Below are 26281 nucleotides of genomic sequence, written 5' to 3'. Positions count from 1 at the left end.
GCACGTGGAGCGCAGAGGGCAGCAGATGGTTCAGTGCCACGTCACCTTGAAGCTCCCCTCCCAGCATGTCATCACCCTGACTTGGACATGACCTGCAGTTCAAGCACAGCGCCTAGGTACAGCTCCTCCAAGTTGCCCCCAAAACAGTCATGTGGGACTCAGTGTAATGCATGCTGTGGGGCAAAACACATTTCTTCATCACCGTCTCAGGCTGACCTCAGCATGGGCAATATCTGCTGGCCCACCCAGTCAGCAGAGGGGTAAGCTGACCTGCTGGGTTACATGACCAATGCCAACATTGTCCTCACCCTGCCAGAGCGCAACAAGTCATTGAAGCTCTTACGACACCGGATCTAGGTGCGCAGCACCACGTCGTGGGAGCTCACCACCTCTGCCACCTCCTCCCAGGCACGTTTGGTGATGTTGGGGGGGGGGGCTCCTCCTCCCATCCTAGGGAACCAGGACCTCCCACCGTGCTGCCACCTCCTCGAAGAGGGCAGCAAGGCAATCATCCGAGAAATAAGGGGCACACTGGCCCCCCCACCCTACCCTCCGGCCTGGCCTACCCTCCGTCCTGGCCTGTCTTGATGGCCTACCCTCCGGACTTGCATGAACTTCATTGCCCCTCTGCACAGCCCTTCGCTCAGCCATTGAGAGCAGCGTTTCCAAGGCTGCCAGGGCCTTCCTTTATACAGGTCGCCGGGTCGCCATTGGACCCAGCAGCCTAAGCGTGCCCGCCGCCAACCGCCCACTCCTGTTGTGCACGGGAGTTATGAAGTAAGCTGGGCAGGCCTTAATTGGCCCGCCCGCATAAAATGCTGGCGTGGACCCGACCGTGAGCGGCGATCTTCCACTCCACGACTCTCCCCCCACCAACCGGAAAATTCAGCCCTATGATCCAAATGCACCAATGAAAGTCATAGCAGATGCTAGTCCAGTAGGATTAGGAGCAGTGCTGGTGCAAATGCATGCTGAAGGCCTGAGAATCCTTGCCCATGCGAGCAGATCTCTGACGGATGTGGAGAGGAGGTGTTCTCAGATGGAGAAAGAGGCCCTAGGACCAGTGTGGGCCTATGAAAGATTACATACATGCTTGTTCAGCATTGAGTTTGCATTAGTGATGGATCACAAGCATTGGAGATGGTTTATTCTGCCAGGTCCAAACCATGTGCCAAATCAAAAATTGGGTTTTGAGACTTCAGCAGTATGAGGTGATTCATATTGCTGGAAAGATGAACATTGCGGACCCGTGAGGGAGGGTCAAAAACACGCAAATCCTCACTGGAGAAGGAAGCTGAACGGTTCATGTGGTTTGTGGTAGCTCATGCTACACCCAGAGCAATGACAGAGAGGTTGAGAGAGAGTCAAAGATCCAGAATTGGATGACATTAGACAGAGAATCCAAGCTGGAAATTGGGAGAATTTCCTATTCAAGGGGTACTTCGCTATACGAGATGAACTATGCACAGTTGGGAAGTATGTTCACAGAAGCAGCAGACTTGAAGTGCCACAAAAGCTTAGGCCTAGACTGGTAATGCTACCTCACTTGGGAGTTGTTGGTACTAAGTAAAACTTACAAATCAAAGCATGATGGCAGGGATGGAGAGAGATGTGGAGCAGTTTGTCAAAACATGTCATGGATGTCAACTTATCAGCCGACCCAATGCACCAGAACCAGTACACAGCACACTGTTACCAGCTGGACCATGGGAGGTTGGAGTTGACTTCTTAGGCCCACTTCCATCAGGAGAGTCCATACTAGTGGTGATTAACTACTACAGCCATTATTATTTAATTTTTATTGGTTCGTGGGATGTGGGCGTCACTGGCTAGGCCAGCATTTATTGCCCATCACTAATTGCCCTAGTTCAGAGGGCGTTTTTAAGAGTCAACCACATTTCAGTGGGCCTGGAGTCACATGTAGGCCAGACCAGGTGAGACCAGCAGATCTCCTTCCCTAAAGGGTATTAGTGAACCAGACGGGTTTTTATGACAACTGACATGGTTTCATGGTCATCATTAGACTTTTAATTCTAGATATTTATTGGATTCAAATTCCACCATCTGCTATGGTGGGATTTCAACCCAGAACCCCAGAACATTACCCTGGGTCTCTGGATTACCAGTCCAGTGACAATAACACTATGTCATCACCTCCCCTGCTATGAGTATGTTGTGATGAAGTCTACAACAGCGGAGAAAACAGTGCCTGCATTGACTGAAGGTACCGCCTACCAGTCACCCTGTATTCAGACAATGGGCCACATTTCATTTCACAGACCTTTGCAGATTACATGCAAGTCACAGGCATTCACCATCACGGAGTGAGCCCGAAATTTCCACAGGCAAATGGGGAAGTGGAACGACCAAACCAATCCTTCGAAAAACAGATGAGGATTGCTCAGGCTGAGGCATCACAAGGGATGCCACAGCTAAATAGTGAAAGAGAAATAACAGTTCCAGAAAGTGAAATACAGAACAAAAGACTGAACTTACCTGACATTCATAATGAAGAAATTCATTTACTCAGTGGAGAGAATCTACCCCCCATCGGAGGGGTTGTGTGGGGGCGGACAGGGGTGGGTGCGGACCTGATCGGCGCCCCCGATCAGATCTGTGCTGCCATTTTACGTGGACCCGCCCAGCATGACACGCACCCGGAAGCACTGAGCGCTCCCTGTGCGGGGGGATGGGGGGTGGTGATGGGTTCCCTGAGTTGGGACCTGCGCTCATTCGCGAAAGAGCGCAGAAATCTCCCTGAGGCACTGAGCTGCCTCAGGGAGATTAGATTAAGTTCCCAACAGTTTAATAAAGAAAAGAAAAAATTTTAAGAAATGTCCCCTCATGTGACAGTGTCACATAAGCTGGGACATGTCAATGAACATTAATGAAAAAATTTATTTAATTTATAAACCCTTCGTGAAACCTCATCCCGCCCGTGGATGAGGCTCCATGAAAAACGCAAAGGCCTCCAAGGCTCTTCGCCTGCCCCCCAACCTTAAGGTTGGACGGGCAGCTCAGTTTATTAGCTTTATTGATATTTAAATTGCCTTAATAGGCCTTTGACAGTTCGGTGGGCGCGCAACCGACTCTGCTGCGTGCCCGCCGAACTGAAAATCTAACTGACGCGCGGTGATGTCGGGACACCCTCCTGATGTCACCGCGTGTCATTTTACACCTCAGCGCGCAGGCCACGCCCCCACTCACCAAGCCGAAGATTCAGGCCAGCGAATTGGCAAAATAATGATTTGTTAGGTTTGTTTGCAAAAGTTATTGCAGTATGTTTAGTAAGCTATATATACCAAGCAGAGAAATCATGGACATGTTGTTGGTTTAATAAGGGAGGGATGTCATGATGACAGCTGATTGTGTGTGTGTGGGGACTTGAGTATTAGATACTATACAGGTACTCAGATAAGATACTGTAAGCTACGCTCTGTACTGCATGTAGGGTCACCTGATCCGGGGGGTTGGGGGTCGCGGCTGGTGGGGGCGGAAGGTCAGATAGCACAGGGAGCTAGACAGCATGGCAGATTAAACGTTATTGTTCTTTCAGTTAAATCTTCAACTACATGTGTTGTTCTTTCAGCCTGAGATGTGATAGTTGATGTCATGAAAAGTGCTATATAAATGAAAATGTTCCTTTCTTTCACATCGGAACTTCACCAATGCAAATTATCCCCCACATAACCTCGCTCTAAGCAGAAGGAACCCAGGGAGGTTGAGACCCAGGGCGGGATTTTCCGCATCCGCCCGCCGCCGGGATCTTCCGGTCCTGGCGTAAGCCAATGGACCCCTGGCTGGGGCGCCACCTTCCCCCCGCCAGCGGGACCCACCCACGATGGGGCCGGAAAACCTCGGCCCCAGTGTTGTTTGTCAATCAGGTTTGACCCCTGGTCTGCAGTGTAAAATTAATCTTGTGAAAATATAGCAATCTGCATTTTTTTATATAATTGTTTTAAATCACAATAATGCTGTTAAAGTTTCACTACTGAAATGGAGTAGTTTTGTCTTTCTTTTTCCAACTTTCCTGCTCTCAATGCTGGGATACCTTTCTCTGCGTGTCAACAACTATCCAGCCTTTCATCCAAGCATCTAATCATTATCAGTGAACCGATACAGTGAACGTTATAGAATGACAGAATCGTTGCAGCATAGGAGGAGGCTATTCGGCCCATTGAGCCCATGCCAGCCAGCTATTCAACCAGAGAGGAAATCCTATCAGTGATGTTAACATCTACATTTAGCAACAGTGGGGGGTCCCTGGATTGTGACCTGGAAGGAGAGCCCTAACAGAATGCCCCCGCTCCTTGTGGGGGAGGTGGAGAGGCACTGATTGAATTTCCAGCTGCTGTCCAGGCTAATGTTCCCTCGAATTTTCCTTTACTGTGTGCATCCTGTTGATTGCACCACGCGGTGCATTGCAGAGTGCCGCTCGGCTGCCCACACACTGCTTTTAAAGTGTATGTTGATCAAGGCTGAGATCAGCCAGCTCAAGTGAGATTATGGGGAACTTAAACAATTATTTACACCAATTGCATGGAAACAAGATTGAAGGACATATTTCATTATTGCTTTTAAAAATATTAAGGAACTCTTGTCTTGCAATTCCTTCTTAGCGTCTTGAGAAACTTTTGGCCTGTGGAGAAAACAGAAACTTATATTTGCATTCCACACTTCAGATAGGCTTACTAAAATAAACTATAGAAACTAAAATTCCATTTAACAGGTATACCTCAGTGGCTTTGACTGTCCCTAAGATGATTTTATTTATTGGTTTCCTCACAGATTACTCTATTGACAGAATGGAACACAAGTGCCCTCATTGCAAAGGTGGAAGAACAGGTGCATGGCTTGACCTCGGAGATCAGCCACTTACAGCAGAAGGTAAACCAAAGCCAAAGTAAATCGTTGTCTCATTCTCAGTTTAAATGGCAATACTTGACTAAGCAAGTGATGTTAGCCTCTGCCCAAAGCTGGAAAAGGGCCAGGTATTTTATAGCTCCTTAACTTTTTCTGAGGAAGTAACAGGCAAGATGGATAAGGGGGAACCTGTAGATGTGGTGTACTTGGATTTCCAAAAGGCACAAGGTGCCACATCAAAGGTAACTTCACAAAATAAGAGCTCATGGTTTAGGGGATAACATATTAGCATGGATAAAGGATTGGTTAGGTAACAAGAAAGCAGAGAGTAGAGAAAAATGGGTTATATTCAGGTTGGCAAGCTGTAACTAGTGGACAGGGATTAGTGCTGGGGCCTCAACTATTTACAATCTATATCAATGACTTTGATAAAGGTACTGAATGTATGGTAGTTAAATTTGCTGATGACACAAAGCTAGGTAGGAAAGTAAATTATCAAGAGGACATAAAAAGTCTACAGAGGGAGTTAGATAGGTTAAGTGAGCGGGCAAAAAACCGGCAGATGGAGTATAATGTGGGAAAAATGTGAACTTGTCCACTTTATCAAGAAGAATAGAAAAGCTGTATATTGTTTAAATGGAGAAAGACTGCAGAACTCTGTGTTACGGAGGGATTTAGGTATCCTGTACACGAATCACAAAAAGTTAGTATGCAGGTATAGCAAGTAATTAGGAAGGCAAATGGAATGTTGGCATTTATTGCAAGAGGAATTGAGTATAACAGTAGGGAATTGTACAGGACCTTATGAGACCTGTGTACAGTTTTGGTCTTCTTACGTAAGAAAGGACAAACTTGCATTAGGAGCAGTTCAGAGAAGGTTCACTCGACTGATTCCTGGGATGAAAGGGTTACCTCATGAGGAAATGTTGAGCGAGTTGGACCTATAATCATTGGAGTTCAGGAGAATGAGAGGTGATCTTATTGAAACATAAGATTCTGAGGGAACTTGACAGGGTGGATGTTGCGAGGATGTTTCCACTTGTGGAAGAGTCTAGAACTAGGGGGCACAGTTTAAAAATGAGGGGTCTTCTATTTAAGACTGAGATGAAGAGATTTTTTTTTCTCACAGAGAGTCGTTAGTCTGTGGAACTCTCTTTCCCAGAGAGCAGTGAAGGCAGGGTTATTGGATAAATTCAGTGCTGGGTTAGATAGATTTTTAATCGACCAGGGAGTCCAGACAGGACTGTGAGGCCACAATCAGATCAGCCATGACCTCACCGAATGGAGGAGCATACTCAAGGGGCCAAATGACTTGCACCTTAATTCTTAATTACGCTTAATTAATTCTTTATTAATTTATTTGATTTAATGTCTTTGTCTTAACTCGCACCAAATGTCATTCATTGATCATTTCTTTTGTCCCTGACCTGACTTCTGTTTAATCAGTGACACAATATTAAAATTCTCATTCTTGTTTTCAAATCCCTTCACGACTTGGACTCTCCTTATCTCTGCAATCTCCTCGTGCCCTCCAATTAATGAAGAATTCTAAATTCGTAATTGCACTACCCGGTTCAACTCGCTGAGAAGCGTAACAGAGTAGAACCCTACAAACCCCAACTGAGGAGAAAGATTATAGGAATGTATGGAACCTGACAGGACTAGAGAGCAACTTGTCCATCAAGTTCCTTTCAGCTGACTTAGCCGTAACATCTTCCCAGCCCATGACCCTTCATGCACTTTCTTGGGAGAGGCAAAACCAAGGAGAAAACCCTTAGGCAAAATAGATACAAGCTCTAAGAACTTCCTCCCCAGTGAAGACAGTCAAGTCAAGTCAGGAGACTGTGGCGACAGTCATCGCTAGTGGCAGCTAATCTGTTTCTTTAACGGAAGAAACTGTGGCAAGTTTCTCAAGTTCTCATTGTTAATGAGTCGGAACTAAATATTTAACGGGTTGTCAACGGCTCATTGTACTGGTTCCAGGTTGGCAGCAAGATTCATGACTTTTGGCTTTATTGTTTGGCAGGCTGATGTGATTGCATTTATTAATGCTCCTCTGGGAGCGACAGCAACAGTTACTACAATTACTTCTTGGCAGGAAAGATATTTTGCTTGGTTAGGTAGAGTAACTGCGAGAACCTTTTGAGAAAAGCCTTTCAGTAGATATGTGCTATGATAGGGATGGTGTTGAAAAGCATGCTGCCTTTGAAGAAATCCTCTCAGTCAACTTGACAGCAGCACCATGGGAACATGGATAAATATATAGCACAGGAGGAGGTAATTTGGTCCATCGTGTGCGTGCAGGAAATGCTGGGTTTGCTGCTGCCTATTCCTGGCAGCATCTGGAGTTTCTGGGATGTTATGCCTGACATTGTTGCCTCAGTTTTGCTTCAGCATGAATGATTGGAAGATCTGCCTAGAGGAGTTCAGGACCTTGCCTAGAGGTAGACTAGTTGCCAGGTTGATGCTCAAGAACTGACTGAGTCAGTTTAGAGGCCAGGCTGTCTCCTCTTTTCGAGACACCAAGGTTTCCGTAGGCCTTTCATCTATTTGACTTGACCCCGTCAGTAGTTGAGAAGATGAGGGCAGATGGAGCCAAAAGGGACCCTTTAGAAGTCATCCTTAGGGCATCGCACACTGTATTCCTCAAACCTATCCATGAAATGAGCACAAATAGGATTATACTTGTCTTACAGGAAGAGTTGTCACATAAAAATAGGAAGTGCTGGAAGCACTCAGAAGGTTAGGCAGCATCTGTGGAGAGAGCAACAGTGTTAATAGTTCAGGTCTATGTTCAAAGCTGAAAATTGCAGTTTGGCCCTGTGCATTACTTAAAGCCCTATATAAATGCAAATTTGTCCCCTTGATCCTCTTTGCTTCTTTTTTCTTTTACTCTTTCTTTTTTGTAGCAAATAATGAAACTTGGAAAACGTTAGTGCAGTGGGGGTTCTATAAGGTGGTTAGTCCTAGTCCATGTGTTCCGTACTCTCAGGAATATGTCCGGTAACTGTTTGACATTTTCCAATCTTCCGCTCTGTTGCGGGGCCTCACTTAGTGCAAGGACTTCTGAAAAGACCTGGGGAGATGCACTGTGATCTCTACAGCAGAGGTGACCTCCATCCCCCAACACCCAACAACCGCACCCCCACCCTGCCCTCACCCCAAAGACGTCAATGATAGGGGATTCAGAGATTGTGCTGCTGTTAAAGGCCAAAGGGAAATAGCTGAGCCCAAATGTAAAATGAGGTCAATTTTCTATCTCAGGTCGCTCAGGATCTTGTGAATGGACAAGATCTGAATGAAGTTACTGGGAAAACATTAACCCGGAGTTTGGAGCTTGAAGCATTTGTAAATAAAACTTTAAAAACGATAAAAGGTATGTACATCAATGATCTATAGTCTTGTAATTTGATGAGAACTCAGACCAGTTTTGTGGATCTATTTTTCCTTAAAATACGATGACTGGTTTTGTTGGAATACGGCTGCAATACGAGGTAATAAAGTGCCACCTGCTGGACATTGTTGAAACATTGTTTTAAATGGATAATAACCATTTCACAGGTACTTCTAATTTAGCATTTTATTAAATAATTATTTAGAACCAGAACCATGTCATACAGTTTTTAAAATGGGTTAATTATCTAATGTCAGAACCTTAATGCCATTTACTCTCATAATATATAAACAATACATTGAACTAAATAGAGATCGACATAAAAATAGCATTATACAAAATAAATTGAAGCTCCCTTTTGTAATGCAGGCATTGAAGTATAGTATTTTAAAGCTCAAAATGATTTATTTTTAAATTAATACTACGTTCTGCATCAAGACTTTTGGAAGGTGTATTAAGATTCAAAATTGCTGACAAGCCATAGGGATAATGATATTTACTTCAGGGAACTGCTCATCCATAGGCGCATTCTGATTATGGATGTAAGGCAAATATTTCTGTTGAGAAACCACCAACTACTTTGCAATGTGACATGTCCACTGCAACTCGTGGCATCACAAGAATATTTGACCCCATCTCAAGGACAATCTGTAGACCTGGAGCATCAGTTAGGTTGAAGTGGTCTACTGTTCAAGCCAATTAAAATCTCCCATTAACCTTGTGAGCAAACGTCCATGAATATTGGTAAAGGTGATTTTTATATTTATAATTTTCCTCCGGGCTGTTGGCCATTTCTCAGGTGAGACCGTGAATCAGTCGCCTGCTTTGAGCTACTTAGCGAGATGTGCGAGAATGGCCCCGCAGGTGATTCCTGTCTTTAATCCCATTGCACTGTGGACATGTCCCTGGCTGAAGCCATGTGTCTCTCTCAGATGCCACTATCTAGATTGGAAATGACGTTGCGTTTTGCTATCTTTGCACGCTGTCGCATGGGGACTATTCTGCTTGGTGTTTGACTTTGAAATGTAGGAACCTAACTTTCAGAAATGTAAAGGAATTCTTAACCCAAAAAAAGTCAGAATGTAATTATGGAAAAGCTGTTCACCTAGTGTGGATGCTGCCTGTACGTTTGCACATGTACTAGGCTAGAATAGACAAGACTTAGTGTTTTGTAATGCCTTTAGTTTGTATCTATGTGCAAGTACAGCAACTTCACATGATTCAGTGGATTTTAATGGTGAGCCAGCCAGAGAGATGCTGTTTTTACAAAGCTAATGGTGGAGCCATGTAATTTGGACAATAATGTTTGGATTTCCGCCTTTAACCGTGCATCCACCCTTCAACTGAAATTGCTGTAGCATTTGTACATAAATAACAGTGAGTGCTATTAGCCTTGCTATTATCCTAACAGCAAATTATGGACTAATATGTTTGTTCACCTCCAACCTGAAACCGACAAGCACAATCTACTCTGTAGAATTCCCTGGCAAAGCAACAACTGAGCTCGTGAGTGTCCTCTCTTGTATCTCTTATGTTTCAATAGCCTGAAATGAATAAGCCTTCCTAAATATAATTAAACCTTTGTGGGCAGAATGAGATGTTGTGCATTAAATACTTTAATATTTGTGTTGTTATAAAACAGTATAACGTCCCATTTACTGTGGGCAAAGTCATGGGAATTCCAATAGTGAAAGCATAACACCTAGTGTAGGTAGATATTACAATCCAGGTGCCATCACTTGCAAAACAACCTTTCAAAATAAGAGCGCAAAAAAGGTTGTTTTGCAAGTGATGGCACCTGGATTGTAATATCTACCTACACTAGGTGTTATGCTTTCACTATTGGAATTCCCGTGGCTTTGCCCACAGTAAATGGGACGTTATACTGTTTTATAACAACACAAATATTAGAGTATTTAATGCACGACATCTCATTCTTCTTGATGCTGTTTGGTTATAATCTCCAGTTCCAAAGCAACAAGCCAGTTTCCAAATTGCAAAGTTCCCTTACCAAACAAGAACTAAACTCTGATTGATCTGCTATTTACCCACCAGGGCACTTCCTAGCTATGTGACATAGATCAATGTTAAACCTAACTTCAAGCAGCACCAGCTCTGTTCCACACCAGGTCCCTTGTTCAAGTGCAGATTTTGTTCAGTTGATGGATTGTTTCTGACCGCTCGATCTATTTTCTTCAAATTATCTGTGCCAACGTGTCCTAATTGTTCCTTCTTAGGTCTCGTTGATGTGGCGAATCACCTGAATAAGACTCTGAGCGCTGACCTGAATCTTTCGGACACCACACTGCGGCAACTTCAGCATGAGATCTCGAATATGCTGGAACTCATGCGGAACAGAGTGCTTAATCAATCGAAAGAAATTTCAGGATCAGAATTAAAGTGAGTGCTTGCGTAAAGAGCAGGGCTTGCTATTCTGTTGAAGACTGTTGTTTGACAGGTTGCAAAGAATAAAATGTTCAAGTGAAGAACTTAGCCCAATGTGCCTGGTTTTTGATTGAAATATCAGATTGAGGAGCAAATTTCCAGGTGCGATCTTGATTTCTTCAAAGTATGTTGGCCTGGCGACTTCCAGGTGTTCAAGGGCCTGCCTGAAGCAGGCAGTAAATTCCTTGAAAGCACTTATCACGGGGTGTGATGCCTGTTTTACAACTCCTCTGGCAGATTCAATATAAACTGGACAGAGCACGTGTCACGCATACACCCCGAGGATTTCCTGGATTGACAGCAGTCTTAACCTGCAGCCGTTAAAGGGATGGCTGGAGGCTGCCAACTGTCAACAACTACAATTTCGTCTGGTTAAGTCAATGTGGATTAAGTTAATGCAAGTGTGCTCTCCCTAGCTGCACAGCAATACTGCGGCGCATAACAGTCCGATCTCGCCCCTCCCATTTATCACTTGCTCCATCACACACCCACCGCAATGTGGTGGGGGGGGGACTGTGAATTTTCCGGGACCATGACTGATGACACACTGTATCGGGGCACCCTGTTCTCCTCTGAAGTCGGTTTTAAATAGATACGATCCAATTTGGAGTGAGCCGCAGACCACAATTTTCGGGTTTGGGTTCAAGGTTTCATTTACTGAGCACCAGCTTCCAGCACAAAGCCAGCTTCCTGTTCTTTTTGTTCGTGTTCATTTCTCAAATCATTGTTGAGTTGAAGTTATGTAGTGACAAATTTGCTGTTGACTAGTTCAGTCAACACTCTGGTGCAAATTTATGCGCTACTTCATCAACAGGATTGTGTAACTTGCCAACACTGCTGAAAGCTGTTAAGTAAGTGTTTAAGAATGTATATGTGAAGCGTCAGCCTCAGCTCAGTTGGGAGAACTCTACTCTCTGGGTCACATGTTCATGAATTTGAGCCCTAGTGTAGAGGCTCGAGCATATTGTCTAGGTCACCACTTCAGTGCAGTATATCGGAGGAGATACTAAACAGTGGATGAGAAAGATCCCATGGAACTATTTGAAGAAAAGCCAAGAAAGTGCCCTGGTCAATATTTATCCCTCAGCGAACAACTCTTAAAACAAAACAGATTATCTGTTTCTCTTTTTAATGTTTGTGGGATCTTGCTGTTCAAGGCTTTGCTGCTATGTTTTCCCACAGAGTTTAAGCCCCATTGTCCTCGGGTCATGGAAGGTGCTATGTAAACACATGATTTTCTTCCTGACTTGGTAGCAACAAACTAATTTCCTTTGTGACACACATTTTTCATCTCACCAAATACCTGTTAACTAAATTTAACTAATTTAATCAACAAAGCTATCATCCGGATCAGTGAAGGAAACCTCATTAAGTAAATTGGCTTAGGGCAATCTGGAAAGGCGAAGGGAGATCCTTAAGAGTTTCATTATTCCTGCCGATCATTGGGTAGTGTTTCGAGAGTTTGGTCAAAAAATCCACATGAAGCAGCCCCCTCTCGCCCATCACCATTCCTGCTGCTAATGGAAGGGAGTCAGGCCATTGCGTCCTGTAAGTGGAAGTTCTTGTGAGAAACGGAATGCCCACCCACATTACGCAATGCCCAGAATCATTGCAATGGGACCGGTATATCTGGAGGAGACAGAGCTGGGAAAATGAGTGTGAGAGACACGTGATATGGATTGGATACCACTGTGTTCACCTCGTTTGCCTGCCATCAAACCCATCTCTGCCACGAAAATGATTTCAGCACTGAAAAATCAGCCATGGTGGGTAAGGCACCTCCTTCATGGGTAGAGGTCCAGCAAAGATGCATATTGATCAGAGAGGGCTCTTGGCTCTCTGAGGGCCACCATGAAAATAAAGAGAAAGAGGCCAAGGATGGCACCTCGGGGCACCTCAGAGTTTTCGATGCAAACAAGAATAGAAGCCATTTCTGGGGATGAGCTGTCAACTAGGAGCAATGTGAGGACAGCCTTCCTCCTATACATACAAACATACAAACTAGAAGCAAGAGTAGGCCACTCAGTCCTTCAAGCTTGCTCCACCATTCATTAAGATCATGGCTGATCTGATTGTAACTTCCTGCCTACCCCCGATAATCTTCCACCCCTTGTTAATCAAGAATCTATCTAGCTCTGCCTTAAAAATATTCAAAGACTCTGCTTCCACTGCCTTTTGAGGACGAGAGTTCCAAAGACTCATGACCCTCTGAGAGAAAAAATTCTTAAAAAGCGTCCCCATATTTTTAAACCCCTAGATCTAGATTCTTCCACAACAAGAAACATCCCCTCCATATCCAATCTATCAAGACCCTCAGGATCTTAACGATTTCGATCAAGTCACCTCTTACTCTTCTAAACTCCAGTGAATACAATGCTAACCTGTCTAGCCTTTCCTCATAAGACAAACCCGCCCATTGCAGGTATTAGTCTAGTAAACCTTCTCTGAACTACTTCTAATGCATTTACATTTTTTCTTCAATAAGGAGATCAATACTGTGCACATACTCCAGTTGTGGTCCCATCAGTGCCCTGTACAACTGAAGCATAACCTCTCTACTTTTGTATTGAATTCCCCTCACAAAAAACAATAACATTCTAATAGCTTTCCTAATTACTTGCTGTACCTGCATACTAGCCTTTAGCACTCAGACGCCCAGATCCCTCTGAATCTCAGAGCTCTGCAACCTTTGACCATTTAGATAATATGCTTCCCATGTAGATTAGGAGGAGAAATACTGGGACAGAATGGAGTGACTAAGTGAATGCCAGTGAATGGTTGATGAGGACAAGATAGGGACAAATGCACCATGGTAACAATCACAGAAGATGTCACTGTTAACTTTGACCAAGGCAGACTTGTTGCTGCATGCTGGGCTGAAACTGAATTGAAGATATCACAAGGCTGATTTTTTTGAGAGCGTTGAGTGCAGGACTAGGTGGCATTTATAGTGGCATATTCAGGTAAAACTGCACTTGCAAATCCATGGACCGTTGCAGGTAAATCTTGATATTTATCTTTTTACTTCTTTCTTTCATAAATGAAATCAGAGCTGCAGAACATCTGTTGACCAGGGTGCAGAAGGAGTTTCAGAAACCTCAGAAGGAGCTGGAGGGCATGAAAAGCAGAATCGTCGATATGTTGATGCAACATGGCAGCAAGCTGCGTGAAACTCAGGACCTGGTGAATGAAGCGCGCACAAACACCAATGAAACAAGCAGGCTTCTCCACAGCATCTCGATCAGCTTGGGAGAACTCAAGGTAAAAGGGAAATATACAACACGTGCAGTATCGGAAATGAGCTCTAGGAGTCTTAAGAGTTGATTCTTTGATGTTGAACCGAATACATTTCCCAGACATGATCAGTCAGTGATGAAAACTGCTAGTTTTCTTGAATTGAGGTTGACCACCAACAACTTTCAGTTCAAAGGGTAAATACCTGCAGGCTTTGTTCCTGGTGCAGGAGCACATTCGACATGGAGGTCAACATTCCTGATTCATAGCAGCGGGACCGGAAACTCCCGCCCAAACTCAGCGGACTCTTGGCTGCTCTCCAAATTTTCCTGTCCTGCCTGTGCCAATTCCCGCCGTGGGCAGGACCAGAAAATCCCGGGCACCGTCATTTTTTGAGAGCGTAGCCTCTGATCACTTAACTCCAATATCCCCCATATACATCGGTTTACAAATTGTAATATTCTCATAGAATCATAGAGCCATCTTAGGCACAGAAGGTGGTCGATCGGCACATCGAGTCCACTTCAGATTGCTTCATTCAGATCTGAGTTTTTGTTGGGGAGAAAAAACACCGTCCGTCACAATGTTTTGTTCAAATTGCTAATTGATGTCAAACGCAATTGTACACAGGAGAAACAGCAGACAGCCAGGAGAGCCAGGGCACTGACAGCCAGCCTGATCCAAGATGGAAGAGAGATAATGGCCAATGCAGCAAAAATGGCAGAAGACATTGTGAATAACACAGCTGTAAGTTTCATTTAACTGTCTATTTTTGTTTCCCTGCCCATGCCAACCACTACTGCGGGTTAAGACTGCAAACTGACCACTTACCTGCTCCTTTGGTTCCTATCGGTGCTACTGTACAGCAAGTCATCAGATGATATGTAAGTGTAGCCGATAGAGACCGGCGCTCTGAGCTGGAGATCAGGAGCTGCTCTGCAACTTATGACTCTGTAACAACGCTGAGTAATGCCAACATCGTAAATTTCATAAAACTAATGGCACAGCTTGGCCAGCATTTTAATTCCACATTAATAAAGTTAGTATTTAACCTGCCAGAAGTTTGGATTTTGATTGATTTCATTCTGTGTAGACTCGTAAGCATGACTGATGTCGTCTTATTATTTGATACAGCAGCATCAGATTGGGTTGAGCAGGTTCGAGGGCCTAACTGGTCCACCCCTGTCCCAGGAACAAAATTCTAACTTAGCCGCAATAGCCACATTTTCAAATTGCCTTGGATTTGTGCAAATCATTACAAACAAGTGTTTTCTCCCTCATTTTCTCCCTTTTTGTAAGAATCGGATATGGTTCCACAAACAATTTGCCACCTTGCCCTCCAGATAATGCTTAATCCAGACAGTGTGACTGGGATAGTGGGTGTGACAATTCTTGATGTGAAACCAGACAGTGTGACTGGGATAGTGAGTGTGACAATTCTTGATGTGAAACCAGACAGTGTGACTGGGATAGTGAGTGTGACAATTCTTGATGTGAAACCAGACAGTGTGACTGGGATAGTGGGTGTGACAATTCTTGATGTGAAACCAGACAGTGTGACTGGGATAGTGAGTGTGACAATTCTTGATGTGAAACCAGACAGTGTGACTGGGATAGTGGGTGTGACAATTCCTGATGTGAAACCAGACAGTGTGACTGGGATAGTGAGTGTGACAATTCTTGATGTGAAACCAGACAGTGTGACTGGGATAGTGAGTGTGACAATTCTTGATGTGAAACCAGACAGTGTGACTGGGATAACAAAAACAGAATTACCTGGAAAAACTCAGCAGGTCTGGCAGCATCGGCGGAGAAGAAAAGAGTTGACGTTTCTAGTCCTCATGACCCTTCAACAGAACTAAGTAAAAATAGGAGAAGGGTGAAATGTGACTGGGATAGTGGGTGTGACAATTCTTGATGTGAATCTAGACAGTGTGACTGGGATAGTGGGTGTGACAATTCTTGATGTGAAACCAGGCAGTGTGACTGGGATAGTGGGTGTGACAATTCTTGATGTGAATCCAGACAGTGTGACTGGGATAGTGGGTGTCAGAAGGATTACTGAATGCAAACCCGTCCCATCCAATATCCATAACTGTGCATTTTTCAGTAAGATTCACAGGACAGCGATCTCCCCACTCAGCTGGGAGCATTGAGCCCAGTTTTAATGATACTATCATGCTGGTTGAGATTAGTCAACTGCATAGATTTAGGATCGGCCTATGTGATATTCCTTGATCTATGACACCAAGCTGTTTGCAGTGAATGTGCCCATTAAGCCCTCCAGGGAGACAGCAGCGATCTCTGTTATGAAATGTAGTTGGATTGTGTCTCATGCTATGCTCAGGCCTATGAAGGAACAATTTAGTGCAACTCTTTGTGTACTTTAAATGCTTTGTTAAAATTGTTGCTCTGTATCAATGCCTACAGTTTCTGGAGCAATACAGTGATCAGCTGGACTTGTGGAATGCTAAGATGAGGATGCACCTTGACAAGCTGGTGATGGAGATGACTCAAAAGAGTGTGCTCAACCTTGTCTACAGGGCAGAGGACCATGCCGAGGAACTCAATAAGATTGCTAATCTGCTAAACAGGTCAGTCAATGCAAATGAGTCCTCTGTAGCAATTGAGGTCCAACTGGTGGCCAGTGTGACCAGCTGCCTACCACCCTATATTCACAATTCAGTGTATAGTATTGTTGTCAAGGTAATAGCCCATAAGACGTCAGAGCAGAAGTAGGCCAGTCAGCCCATTGAGTCTGCTCCGCCATTCAATGAGATCTTGCCTGATCTGATAATCCTCAATCCCACTTTCCTGCCTTTTCCCCATAAAACCTTGATTCCCTTACTAATTAAAAACCTGTCTATCTCAGCCTTGAACAAACTTAACCCAGCCTCTACAGCCCTCTATGGTAAAGAATTCCACAGATTCACTACCTTCTGAGAGAAGAAATTCCTCCTCATCTTTGTCTTAAATAGGTGATCCCTTACTCTGAGATTATGCCCTCTGGTCCTACACTGTCCCACAAGGGGAAACAACCTCTCAGCATCTACACTGTCAAGCTCCTTAACAATCTTATATGTTTCAATGAGGTTGCCTCTCATTCTTATAAACTCCAATGAGTACAGGCCCAACCTACTCAACCTCTCCTCATAAGAAAATCCCTCCATGCCTGGGGTCAACTTAGTGAATCTTCTCTGGACTGCCTCCAATGCCAGTGTATCTTTCCTTAGATAAGGGGACCAAAACTGTTCACAGTATTCTAGGTGTGGTCTATCTAGTGCCTTGTATAGTTTTAGCATGACTTCCCTATTTTTATACTCCATTCCCTTTGAAATAAAGGCCAACATTCCATTTGCCTTCCCTATTACCTGCTGAACTTGTATGTTAGCTTTTTGGGATTCATGCACAAGGACTCTCAAATCCCTCTGAGCTGCAGCTTTCTTCAGTCTTTCTCCATTTAAATAATATTCAGCTCCTCTATTCTTCCTGCCAAAGTGCATAACCTCACATTTTCCAACATTATATTCCGTCTGCCAAGTTTTTGCCCACTCACTTAACCTGTCTATATCCCTCTATAGACTCTTTGTGTCATCCTCAACACTTGCCTTCCCACTTAATTTTTATGTCATCCAAAAATTTGATGGTAGTAAATTCACTTCCCTCATCTAAGTCATTAATATATATTGTAAATAATTGAGGCCCCAGCACTGATCCCTGTGGCACTCCACTGGTAACAGGTTGCCAACTCGAAAATGCTTCCCTTATCCCAACTCTCTATCTTCTATTAGTTAACCAATCCTCCATCCATGCTAATATACTACCCCCAACACCATGGGCTCTTATCTTATTAAGTAGCCTTAAGTGCAGTACCTTATCGAACACCTTTTGTAAATCCAAATATATTACATCTACTGGTTCCCTTTATCCATCCTGCTGTTACCTCTTCAAAGAAATGTAATAAACTTGTCAGGCATGATTTCCCCTTCATGAAGCCATGCTGACTCTGCTTGATTAGATTATGTATTTCTAAATGTTCTGCTATTATAACCTTTATAATAGACTCTAACATTTTCCCAATGACAGATGCTAAGCTAACTGGCCTATAGTTATCTGCTTAAGGCCAGATTGACTACATGTGTATGTCAGCTGTGATGCAGTTGGTAGCACCTTCACCTCTAGAGTCACAAGATTGTGTCCCACTCTAGGACCTGAGCACAAAAAACAAGACTGATGCCTCAGTGCAGCACTGAGGGAGTGCTGCACTGTCAGAGGTGCCACCTTTCAGATGAGATGTTATGAGGTGAGATGTCTGCCTTCTCTGATGGATGTCAAAGATCCCATGGCACTATTTCAAAGAAGAGCAGGAAAGTCATCCCTCGTGTCCTGGCCAATACTTATTTCTCAATCAATATCATAAAAGCAGATTTCCTGGCCATCATCATTTGCTGTGTGCTAAATGGCTGCTGCATTTCCTGTATTACAACAGTGACTACATTTCAGAAGTATTTCATTGGCTGTAAAGCACTTTGTGACATACGGTGGTCATGAAAAGCACCATACAAATGCAAGTCTTTCTTTTTCTTTTATTGTGCTGCTTTGTTGTCAAGAAAACCAGTTTAGATTGACTACATGTGTATGTGTGAGAGCCATGATTCAGTTCGTAGCACCTTTACCTGAGTCAGAAGGTTGTGGGTTCAAGTCCAACTCCAGGGTCAGGATTTTTCCGATGGCAGGCAGGCTGGGCGGGAGCAGGCGCAGAGCCAATCGCTGCCCGCGATCAGCTCTGCGCTGCCATTTTACACGGGCGGGCCAATTAAGGCCCGCCCAGCGTAATACGCGACTGGTAGCGCTCAGCGCTACCTGTGCGGGGCGTGGGGGGTGGGGGGGGAAGGAGGGAGATTCGGGGCCAGCGCTCTTTTGTGCATATGCGCGGAAGAGCGCAGCGATCTTCCTGAGACACGGAGCTGGAAGGCAGGGAGATTGAATGGACATTAAAATAATTGAATAAACGATTCAAAAATGTATTTAAACACGTGCCCTCATGTGACTGTGTTACATGAGTTGGGACATGTTTTTATATTCACGAAAATTTATTTATTTATTTAATAAAAGCTGCAGGAAATCTCAACCCGCTCGTGGATGAGGTTTCCTGAAAAAACGCGAAGGCCGCTTGGGCTTTTTGCCTGGCCGCCAACCTTAAGATTGGACGGGCAGCGTTACTAATGACAATAATTGCTTTCTTAATGGCCTTAATAGGCTGTTGACATTTCGGCGGGCACACAGCCAACTGGCACAAGCTCGCCGAAGGAAATATCGTGATGGCGCAAGATGACGTCGGGATGCACGTCTGACATCATCGTGTGTCATCTTACGCGTTGGGGTGTCAGGCCCCGCCCCCGCACGCCAATGCAAAAATCCTGCCCCAGGACTTGCGCACAAAGCTCTGTTGTAGTACTGAGGGATTCCTGCAGCATTGGAGGTTTCGTCTTTCAGATGAGACGTTAAACTGAGGCCCGTCTGCCCCTCAGGTAAATGTAGAAAATCCTATGGCGCTATTTCAAAGAAGATTTAGGGGAGTTAGCCCCAGCATCCTGGCCAATATTTATCCTTCAATCAGCGTCGCAAAAATAACTTATCTCATCATTATTGCATTGCTGTTTGTGGGAGCTTGCTGTGTACAAATTGACTGCTGTGTTTTCCTACATTACACCAGTGACTAGACTTCAAAGGTACCTCATTGGCTGTATTGTACTTTGAGAGATCCTGTGTTAATGAAATATGCTATATAAATGCAAGTCTTTTTCTTTTTACATTTTGAAGTGTAATTTTGTTTCAATAAAGGAACTCTTGTAAATATGGGGAGGGGAGGGGGTTTAAAATATTGGGTTCTGGGCTTTTGCAGTGCTTAGAGCCCTGTTGTTGTAACAGTGCAGTCAAAGCCTTTGACTGGCGAATTGTCTTGACGTAAACCAGAACCAAAATGTGCAGTGAACCACACAGGGAACTGCAGGCCATCAATTGGAGTCAGACATTGATTTTAAATACCAAATTCCGGTGGGCGAGGGAAGCAACCTGCGGGGAGGGCAAGAGACCTGCGGAGAGGGCAAGGGACCTGCGGGGAGGGCAAGGGACCTGCGGGGAGGGCAAGGGACCTGCGGGGCGGGCAAGGGACCTGCGGGGAGGGCAAGGGACCTGCGGATAGGGGAAAGGACCTGTGGAAAGGGGCAGGGAGCTCACAAGGAGGGGAAGGACATGTGGAGAGGGGGCAGTGCAGGGGCTGGCGAGAGTCGCGCCATGCGGTGGGGCTGGGGAGGGGCACAAGGAACCATCACTGAATACCTTGTACCTAAACAATCAAGTGCAATGGTTTGATTATATGCACTGAAATCTTTAGGTAAATGGGCTTCCTTTTCGAAATTTTTGAAAAGTTATATATGCATCTTCTTATCATTGAAATGGAAGATGCTAAACAAGTATTCTTTCAGATTGTGTGCATCTGAAGTGCTGTTGTTCAGTCACTTTACTCCCCTGATTCCAGGCAAATATTTGCTAGCTTGACTGAAATGCAGGTTCTACTAACAAGCCAGTTCTCAGACAGACCACTGAATGAATAGAATGCCTTTGAGCTAGAATGCTGCAGTCTGCAAGGGCAGGGGAAACTGCAGAGACTGGTTTTCATTCAAAAAATACAGGCCAGATTGTCTCATCCTTTTCGCCTAAAGCCAGAAAAGGGAGGTAAAGTTAACATTCACAGAGAGAAATGTCATTTTTCATAGAGGTATTGCGACACATGCCTGTGTAATACTCTGAGCCTTTGCAGTGAACTATTTCCTGTCATTAGTGTCCTTTCAGCTGTGAGAAACACGTCCCTGAATGCCACAGTGGCTGTCAACACACACTCCAACATCAAAGCACTGGTTGAAGAAGCTGCAAGAATTGCATTGGAAGCCAGGAGCAAAGCTGATGTTGCATTAAAGTTGGTGAGTGTTTTCTTATTAGAAATAGCTAAGCCAAAGTATATAATCTGTCTCATTGCTCAAAGCCTACCTCTTAAAAGTTGTTTCCTATTTGTAGTGAATTGGTAAAGTATAAAGAAAATGTTTATTGTTTTGTTACTGTCAGCTTGCCTGTGCTTTTGTATCAGCCACAGTCTAGTAGGTCACATTCTCACTTCTTAGTCCCAAGGTTGTGGGTTCAAGTCCCACTCCAGAAACCTGAGTATAAAATTCTAGGTGAACGCTCCAGTGCAGCACTGAAGGAGTGCTGCACTGTCGATGACGCTGTCTTTTGGGTGGAGTGTTAAACTGAAGCCCTGTCTACTTTCTAAGGTGGGCATAAAAGATCCCGAGGCACTATTCTGAAGAGGAGTAGGCGAGTTATTCCCGGTGCCCTGGCCAATGTTTACCCCTCAATCAACATCAGGAAAACAGATTACCTGGTTATTATCGCGTTGTTGTTTGTGGGTGTTTGTTGTGTACAAATGTAGCTGCTGTATTTCCTACAGAACAACAGCGACTACAATTGAGAAAGCACTTCATTTGGCTGTAAAGCACTTTTAGACGTCTGGAGGTTGTGAAAAGCACAATATAAATACAAGTCTTTCTTTATTTTCATTTTTTGCAACGGATTAGTCATGGCTACCCTTCCCCCCACCCCTCCTCCCCTACCCCTGCTTCCCCACCACATTCATTGGAAATGGTCTTTTGCCAATAAAGTTGCTTTGCTATGGCATGCAGTTGCTCGTTGATGCTTCATGTTTTTGTTACTAGATTAAACAATTGGCTGCTTTTATGGCACACTGTAGCTTTCAGGTGGGAATTATTCCAGTTGTACCTGAAATCATTTAATGGCACTTAGGAACCTAAATATTTTTTATATTCATACCTAAATTTTTAGGCCCAGAGAAAAACAATTGTAATCATCAAATCTGTCTCTTGTTTGATAGATCTCAGCCGCAAAAAACACCATATTCCTCATTCTCTTCTCTCATCAGAAGCTCATCAAATTTTCTCTAAATCTTGTTTACGCTGTCCTCCTCAATGCCTGTTCCTACACTTTATTACGGGACTGCTTTCCATCATTGTTAACTCTGGCACTACCCACCTGGCTATCACATTGCTGATATCTGTCATGCAGAGTGTAGAAATAGATCAAGCAAATTATTAAGTGGAATTATATCAGTGCAGAAACACTTTAAACACTTTAAATGTATAAAAATGCACTTCCCAAAATGCCACCATCCATTATTGTGCTAATACATTACTTATGTTATTGGCTGTCACAACTTAATGTAGGTTTTCTATGAAACTTTACTGCCTCCATATGTAATGCTTCTATTAATCTTGCTTTAAATGTTGCTTTTGTACCATTTTATTAGGCCATTGGTCCTCAGAAGCCACTTGAGGAGCTCGGCAAGAAGTCAGCTCAGCACAGTTCAGAGCTCATGAATGATGCAAATGATTTGAAAAGGAAAACTGCTGGTGAGTAACTTGTCCATTTTTGGCATTCAGTATTAATCTTAGCACTTTGTTATTGGTGGAAACCATTGAACTGAATGAAAGAAATGTGCTATGGGGAACAAGCTGGAGAGTGCGACTAATTGGATAGCTCCCACAAAGACTGGCATCGGCACAATGAGATGAACAGCTTTTCTCTGTGCTGTATTATTCTACGATTACTGCAAAAATCTGTCCTTCCTGATAAAGCATGGATTGTAAAGACACATCCTGGGCATTTTTTAAATCACTCTGCGGAAAACAAGGTGGCAATTTTAACGTCGGGCAGGACGGGTGGGTCACCCCTGGCCCTCTGCAGCGTAGGTCAGAGAGGTCTTATCTCATGGAACCAGATGCTCACTCCCGGGTGGGGTGTGCAGAGACAGGAGAATTCCCAGCCTTTAAAAATGCCCACCCGCAGTTCTGATTTTCATTTCGGTGTGGTTAGGGACGCGGTGTGTGGGCTGGATTAGAAGTCAGGCCTGCCAGTCCCCAGGGCGGGGGCTGCTGGGTGTGGAGGCGGGCTGAGTGGAAAGCCTCCTTCAGTGATCCAGCACTTTGTTCAATTAAATTGAAAAAAAAAGATTGAAATGAGACAGAAGTCCTCTATGCTTCACGCCCACACGCTCCCCAGACCTTCTCTTACCTGGTCTAATCTGCATACTCCTGGTTTCACACCCCTGTCCTACCAAAATCCAACTTCACTGGAGGCAGCCGGTGATTTGAATTGGCATCTGCCCCCGTAAACTGCGTATTGACGAACCCTGGCCTGATACTGTCTTTTGGGTGAGATGGTAAACTGAGGCCCTGTCTGCTTGCTAAGACGGATGTAAAAGATCCCGAGGCGCTATTCTGAAGAGGAGTAGGCGAGTTATCCCCAGTGCCCTGGCCAACATTTATCCCCCAGTCAACATCAGGAAAACAGATTACCTGGTTATTATCGCGTTGCTGTTTGTGGGTGTTTGTTGTGTACAAATGTAGCTGCCGTATTTCCTACAGAACAACAGCGACTACATTTCAGAAAGCGCTTCATTTGGCTGTCCCGCCCTAGCAAAAATAGGAAGTGCTCTTGTTGGGGGGGGCGAGACTTAGGATTTCCAGTTCATCCACCATTTTGCCACGTTGGCGGGGCTGTCTGTCATGGGGAAGATCTGGGCCTTGAACTTCATCTACATGCTCGCCGTTAACCTCGCAGCCAAACCCAGTGTCAACAGCCAGCTGACTGTTGAGCAGCAGTGAGATTTTGACTGTAAGAAGGAGGCTTGCGGAGGGGGGATCCAATGGAAGCATCTTTGGCACTAAGGTGAGTATGTAGGAGTGGGGGGGAGGGGTCAGAAGGCCATTATGGGAGTGAGAGGCGAAGGGAAGACAAAGACAGGGATGGCGCATAGTTCCCTTTTCTGGTGGAGCATCCTGATCCTGCTAGGCCGCAACGGACTGGGCCACTTTCTGGGCCACTTCTCATCCCAGCTCCTCTTTGCCACAGATTTAACCTCGTGTAGAAGCCGCAAAGGTTCCCTGTCAGTGAGTACCCACTCACCGCCTTAAAGAAAAGAGCGGATTATTATTGGGACCCAGTGAAAGGTGGCAGGAATGGAGAGGCTTGTCCCATTTTAACTGCCAGCCCACTGCTGGGTGCTTGGTGGCATGAAAGAGGTGGTTAAAGCTTTACGAGTGCCAGGATTTTTCAGTTAAGAGGGTTTCCCAGCCTGTCACCCGAAGAGCCATTAGGGAATGCATCGCCACCAACACTAGCTGCTGCACCGCAGCCACTTAACGCTACAAGGAGCGCAAATTGGCAGGAGGTGGGACTTGCGCCCCTCACTTGGGAGGAACTCCTGCCTCAGAGTGCGGCCGGTCAATCCGATCTCCAGAGCCACCAGCACCAGAAGCTGCAGCGGACAGAACCAGAGTCCAAGTCCCAGTCCAGGTAAGCGTGGGGGTCTCAGGGCAGGGAGAGGAGGTGAGGCCTGGGACGGTGAGCAGAGTGGGACCAGGACCTTTGTGGAGGGGGCCAGAGAGAGGAGGAGCACCCGTGGGGGTCAGACCTTGTCGCAGGGATGTCAGATGTTGAAAGGAGGTTGTTGATGGAGACTCCCCCGCCCCTCCCTTCCCACCCGAGGACTGAGCAGGATCATTTTGCCGGCTTCTCCCTACTCCTGAACTGCCCCCGCCAGCCTGAAAATTGAGGCCGGGCAGGAAAGGGTCCTCAAGTGGTCATTAATTGGCCATTTAAGGGCCTCAGTTGGGGCTAAGGTGAGTGGACTGCCTTGATAGGGGGGATATTGGGAGGACCTTCACTCTTGTGGGAGGAAACTAGAGAAAGGGGACACAGCTTAAGGTGAAGATGAGGAGAAAACGTTTCTCTTGAGTGTCGCTGGCATGTGGAATTCTTTTCCCCAGAAAGCAGTGGAAGTTGGGTCATTGAATTCATTCAAAGCTGAGTTAGATAGATTTTTGATTGACAAGGAAGTCAAGGGTTATGGGGGGACGGGTGCAGATGGGAAAGTGGAACTGAGGCCACAACCAGATCAGCCATGATCTTATTGAACAGCAGAGCAGGCTCAAAGGGCCAAATGACCTCCTCCTGCTTCTTGTTCCTATGTCCCACTGTAAAATTATGGCAAGGTCTGGGTGGGCTGGAGGCCGATAGGAAGACCATCTGAGGAACTTAACGGCCCCCTCCCCCCCACCCGCCGGCACAGCCCGAGCTGCCAAGACAATGCGAATGTCATCTCTGGAGAACAAGTAGCCTGGCGCCAATGGATATTGCAATGTCTGATTGATACCCTGCAGGTTATTAGATTATCTTAGAGTAAAGGAGATAATTCATAGAGCTTCATCCACCTGAAGCTGTCCCTGCAGATCTTTTCTTTCCTCAGTCAGGTCCGATTCTGTATTGATGCAGATTGCACCCAATGTTCACTTGGGCAGAAAGCCAGAATTGGCAGATCATCTTCCCAATTTCCAGACCACCCAATTTCCATCTTTACTGACTCCAGTGGAAGCAATAATAGGCCGGGATGCGAAGTGGGAACAGGGTATGGGCTGGCCGGTGGGAGAGGCATAAAATCTGGTGCCCGTCATCTACACATCTCTGCTGGTATTTTATTTTGGGCCAAAGGAGGCCCTTAAGTGACCAATTAATGGCCACTTTTTTGGGCTGAGGGAGGAGTTCCTCAGGGAGCTATCATTGCGCGCACCTGGACTGACTCCCGCACTCGCCCTCCTCCTACCCTGCCATCAACGTCAGGGCCCGATTGCGGGTGGCGGTCAGCTTCACAACCGCTCCCAGGCCCGCCCGCAGCGAATTTTGGGCTGAGGGCAGGATTTTTAGGTTGGCGTGCAGGCGCAATTGGCGGACCCGGGAGCGGCCGAGGAACGGACCTCCGCCCGCGATCGGCCCCCAACCGCGATTTCACACTGGCTGGCCAATTAACGCCCAACCGGCGTGAACCGCGTGCCGAAATGCTCAGAGCTGCCGGGGTGGGGGCGGGAGGAGGGCGGGTGCTGACGTAAGTGCGGGCACAGGGGAGCGCGGAATGAGAGCTGCCTGAAGGCAGAGGGCTGCCTCGAGGAGCTGAAGAATTTAAAACCAAGAAATGAAGATTTTAAAATCTGGGGAAAAAAAATTTGTCCACACCTCAGAATCAGTTACCTGAACATATACAGATGATAATTCTGCCCATATACTTTTTTTTTCATTTAATAATGGAAACCTCATCCCGCCCTTCGATGAGGTTTCATCAAAAATGCAAAGTCTGCCTGGCAGATTCACCCGTCCGCCAACGGTAAGGTTAGCTCTTTTAAAGCCCACCAAATAAACTAAATTAACAAAATGAGGGAT

The 26281-nt window shown here is 45.3% G+C and overlaps 1 protein-coding gene across 1 annotated transcript in view; it reads left to right on the top strand.

The window, feature by feature from the left end:
- Positions 1 to 26281, top strand: part of lama1 (laminin, alpha 1) — a 327154-nt gene that overhangs the window by 227088 nt on the left and 73785 nt on the right. The window contains exons 34-41 of the mRNA XM_078541251.1: positions 4789 to 4887; positions 8128 to 8239; positions 10495 to 10657; positions 13753 to 13963; positions 14567 to 14683; positions 16367 to 16530; positions 20781 to 20919; positions 22317 to 22419. Of these exons, the coding sequence (XP_078397377.1) occupies positions 4789 to 4887; positions 8128 to 8239; positions 10495 to 10657; positions 13753 to 13963; positions 14567 to 14683; positions 16367 to 16530; positions 20781 to 20919; positions 22317 to 22419 (1108 nt within the window). The remainder of the gene's footprint in view (positions 1 to 4788; positions 4888 to 8127; positions 8240 to 10494; positions 10658 to 13752; positions 13964 to 14566; positions 14684 to 16366; positions 16531 to 20780; positions 20920 to 22316; positions 22420 to 26281) is intronic.

The sequence above is a fragment of the Cetorhinus maximus genome, chromosome 4, assembly GCF_964194155.1.
Source record: "Cetorhinus maximus chromosome 4, sCetMax3.hap1.1, whole genome shotgun sequence".
In the NCBI taxonomy this organism is placed as follows: Eukaryota; Metazoa; Chordata; class Chondrichthyes; order Lamniformes; family Cetorhinidae; genus Cetorhinus; species Cetorhinus maximus.
This window is presented reverse-complemented; position numbering and strand designations above follow the sequence as displayed.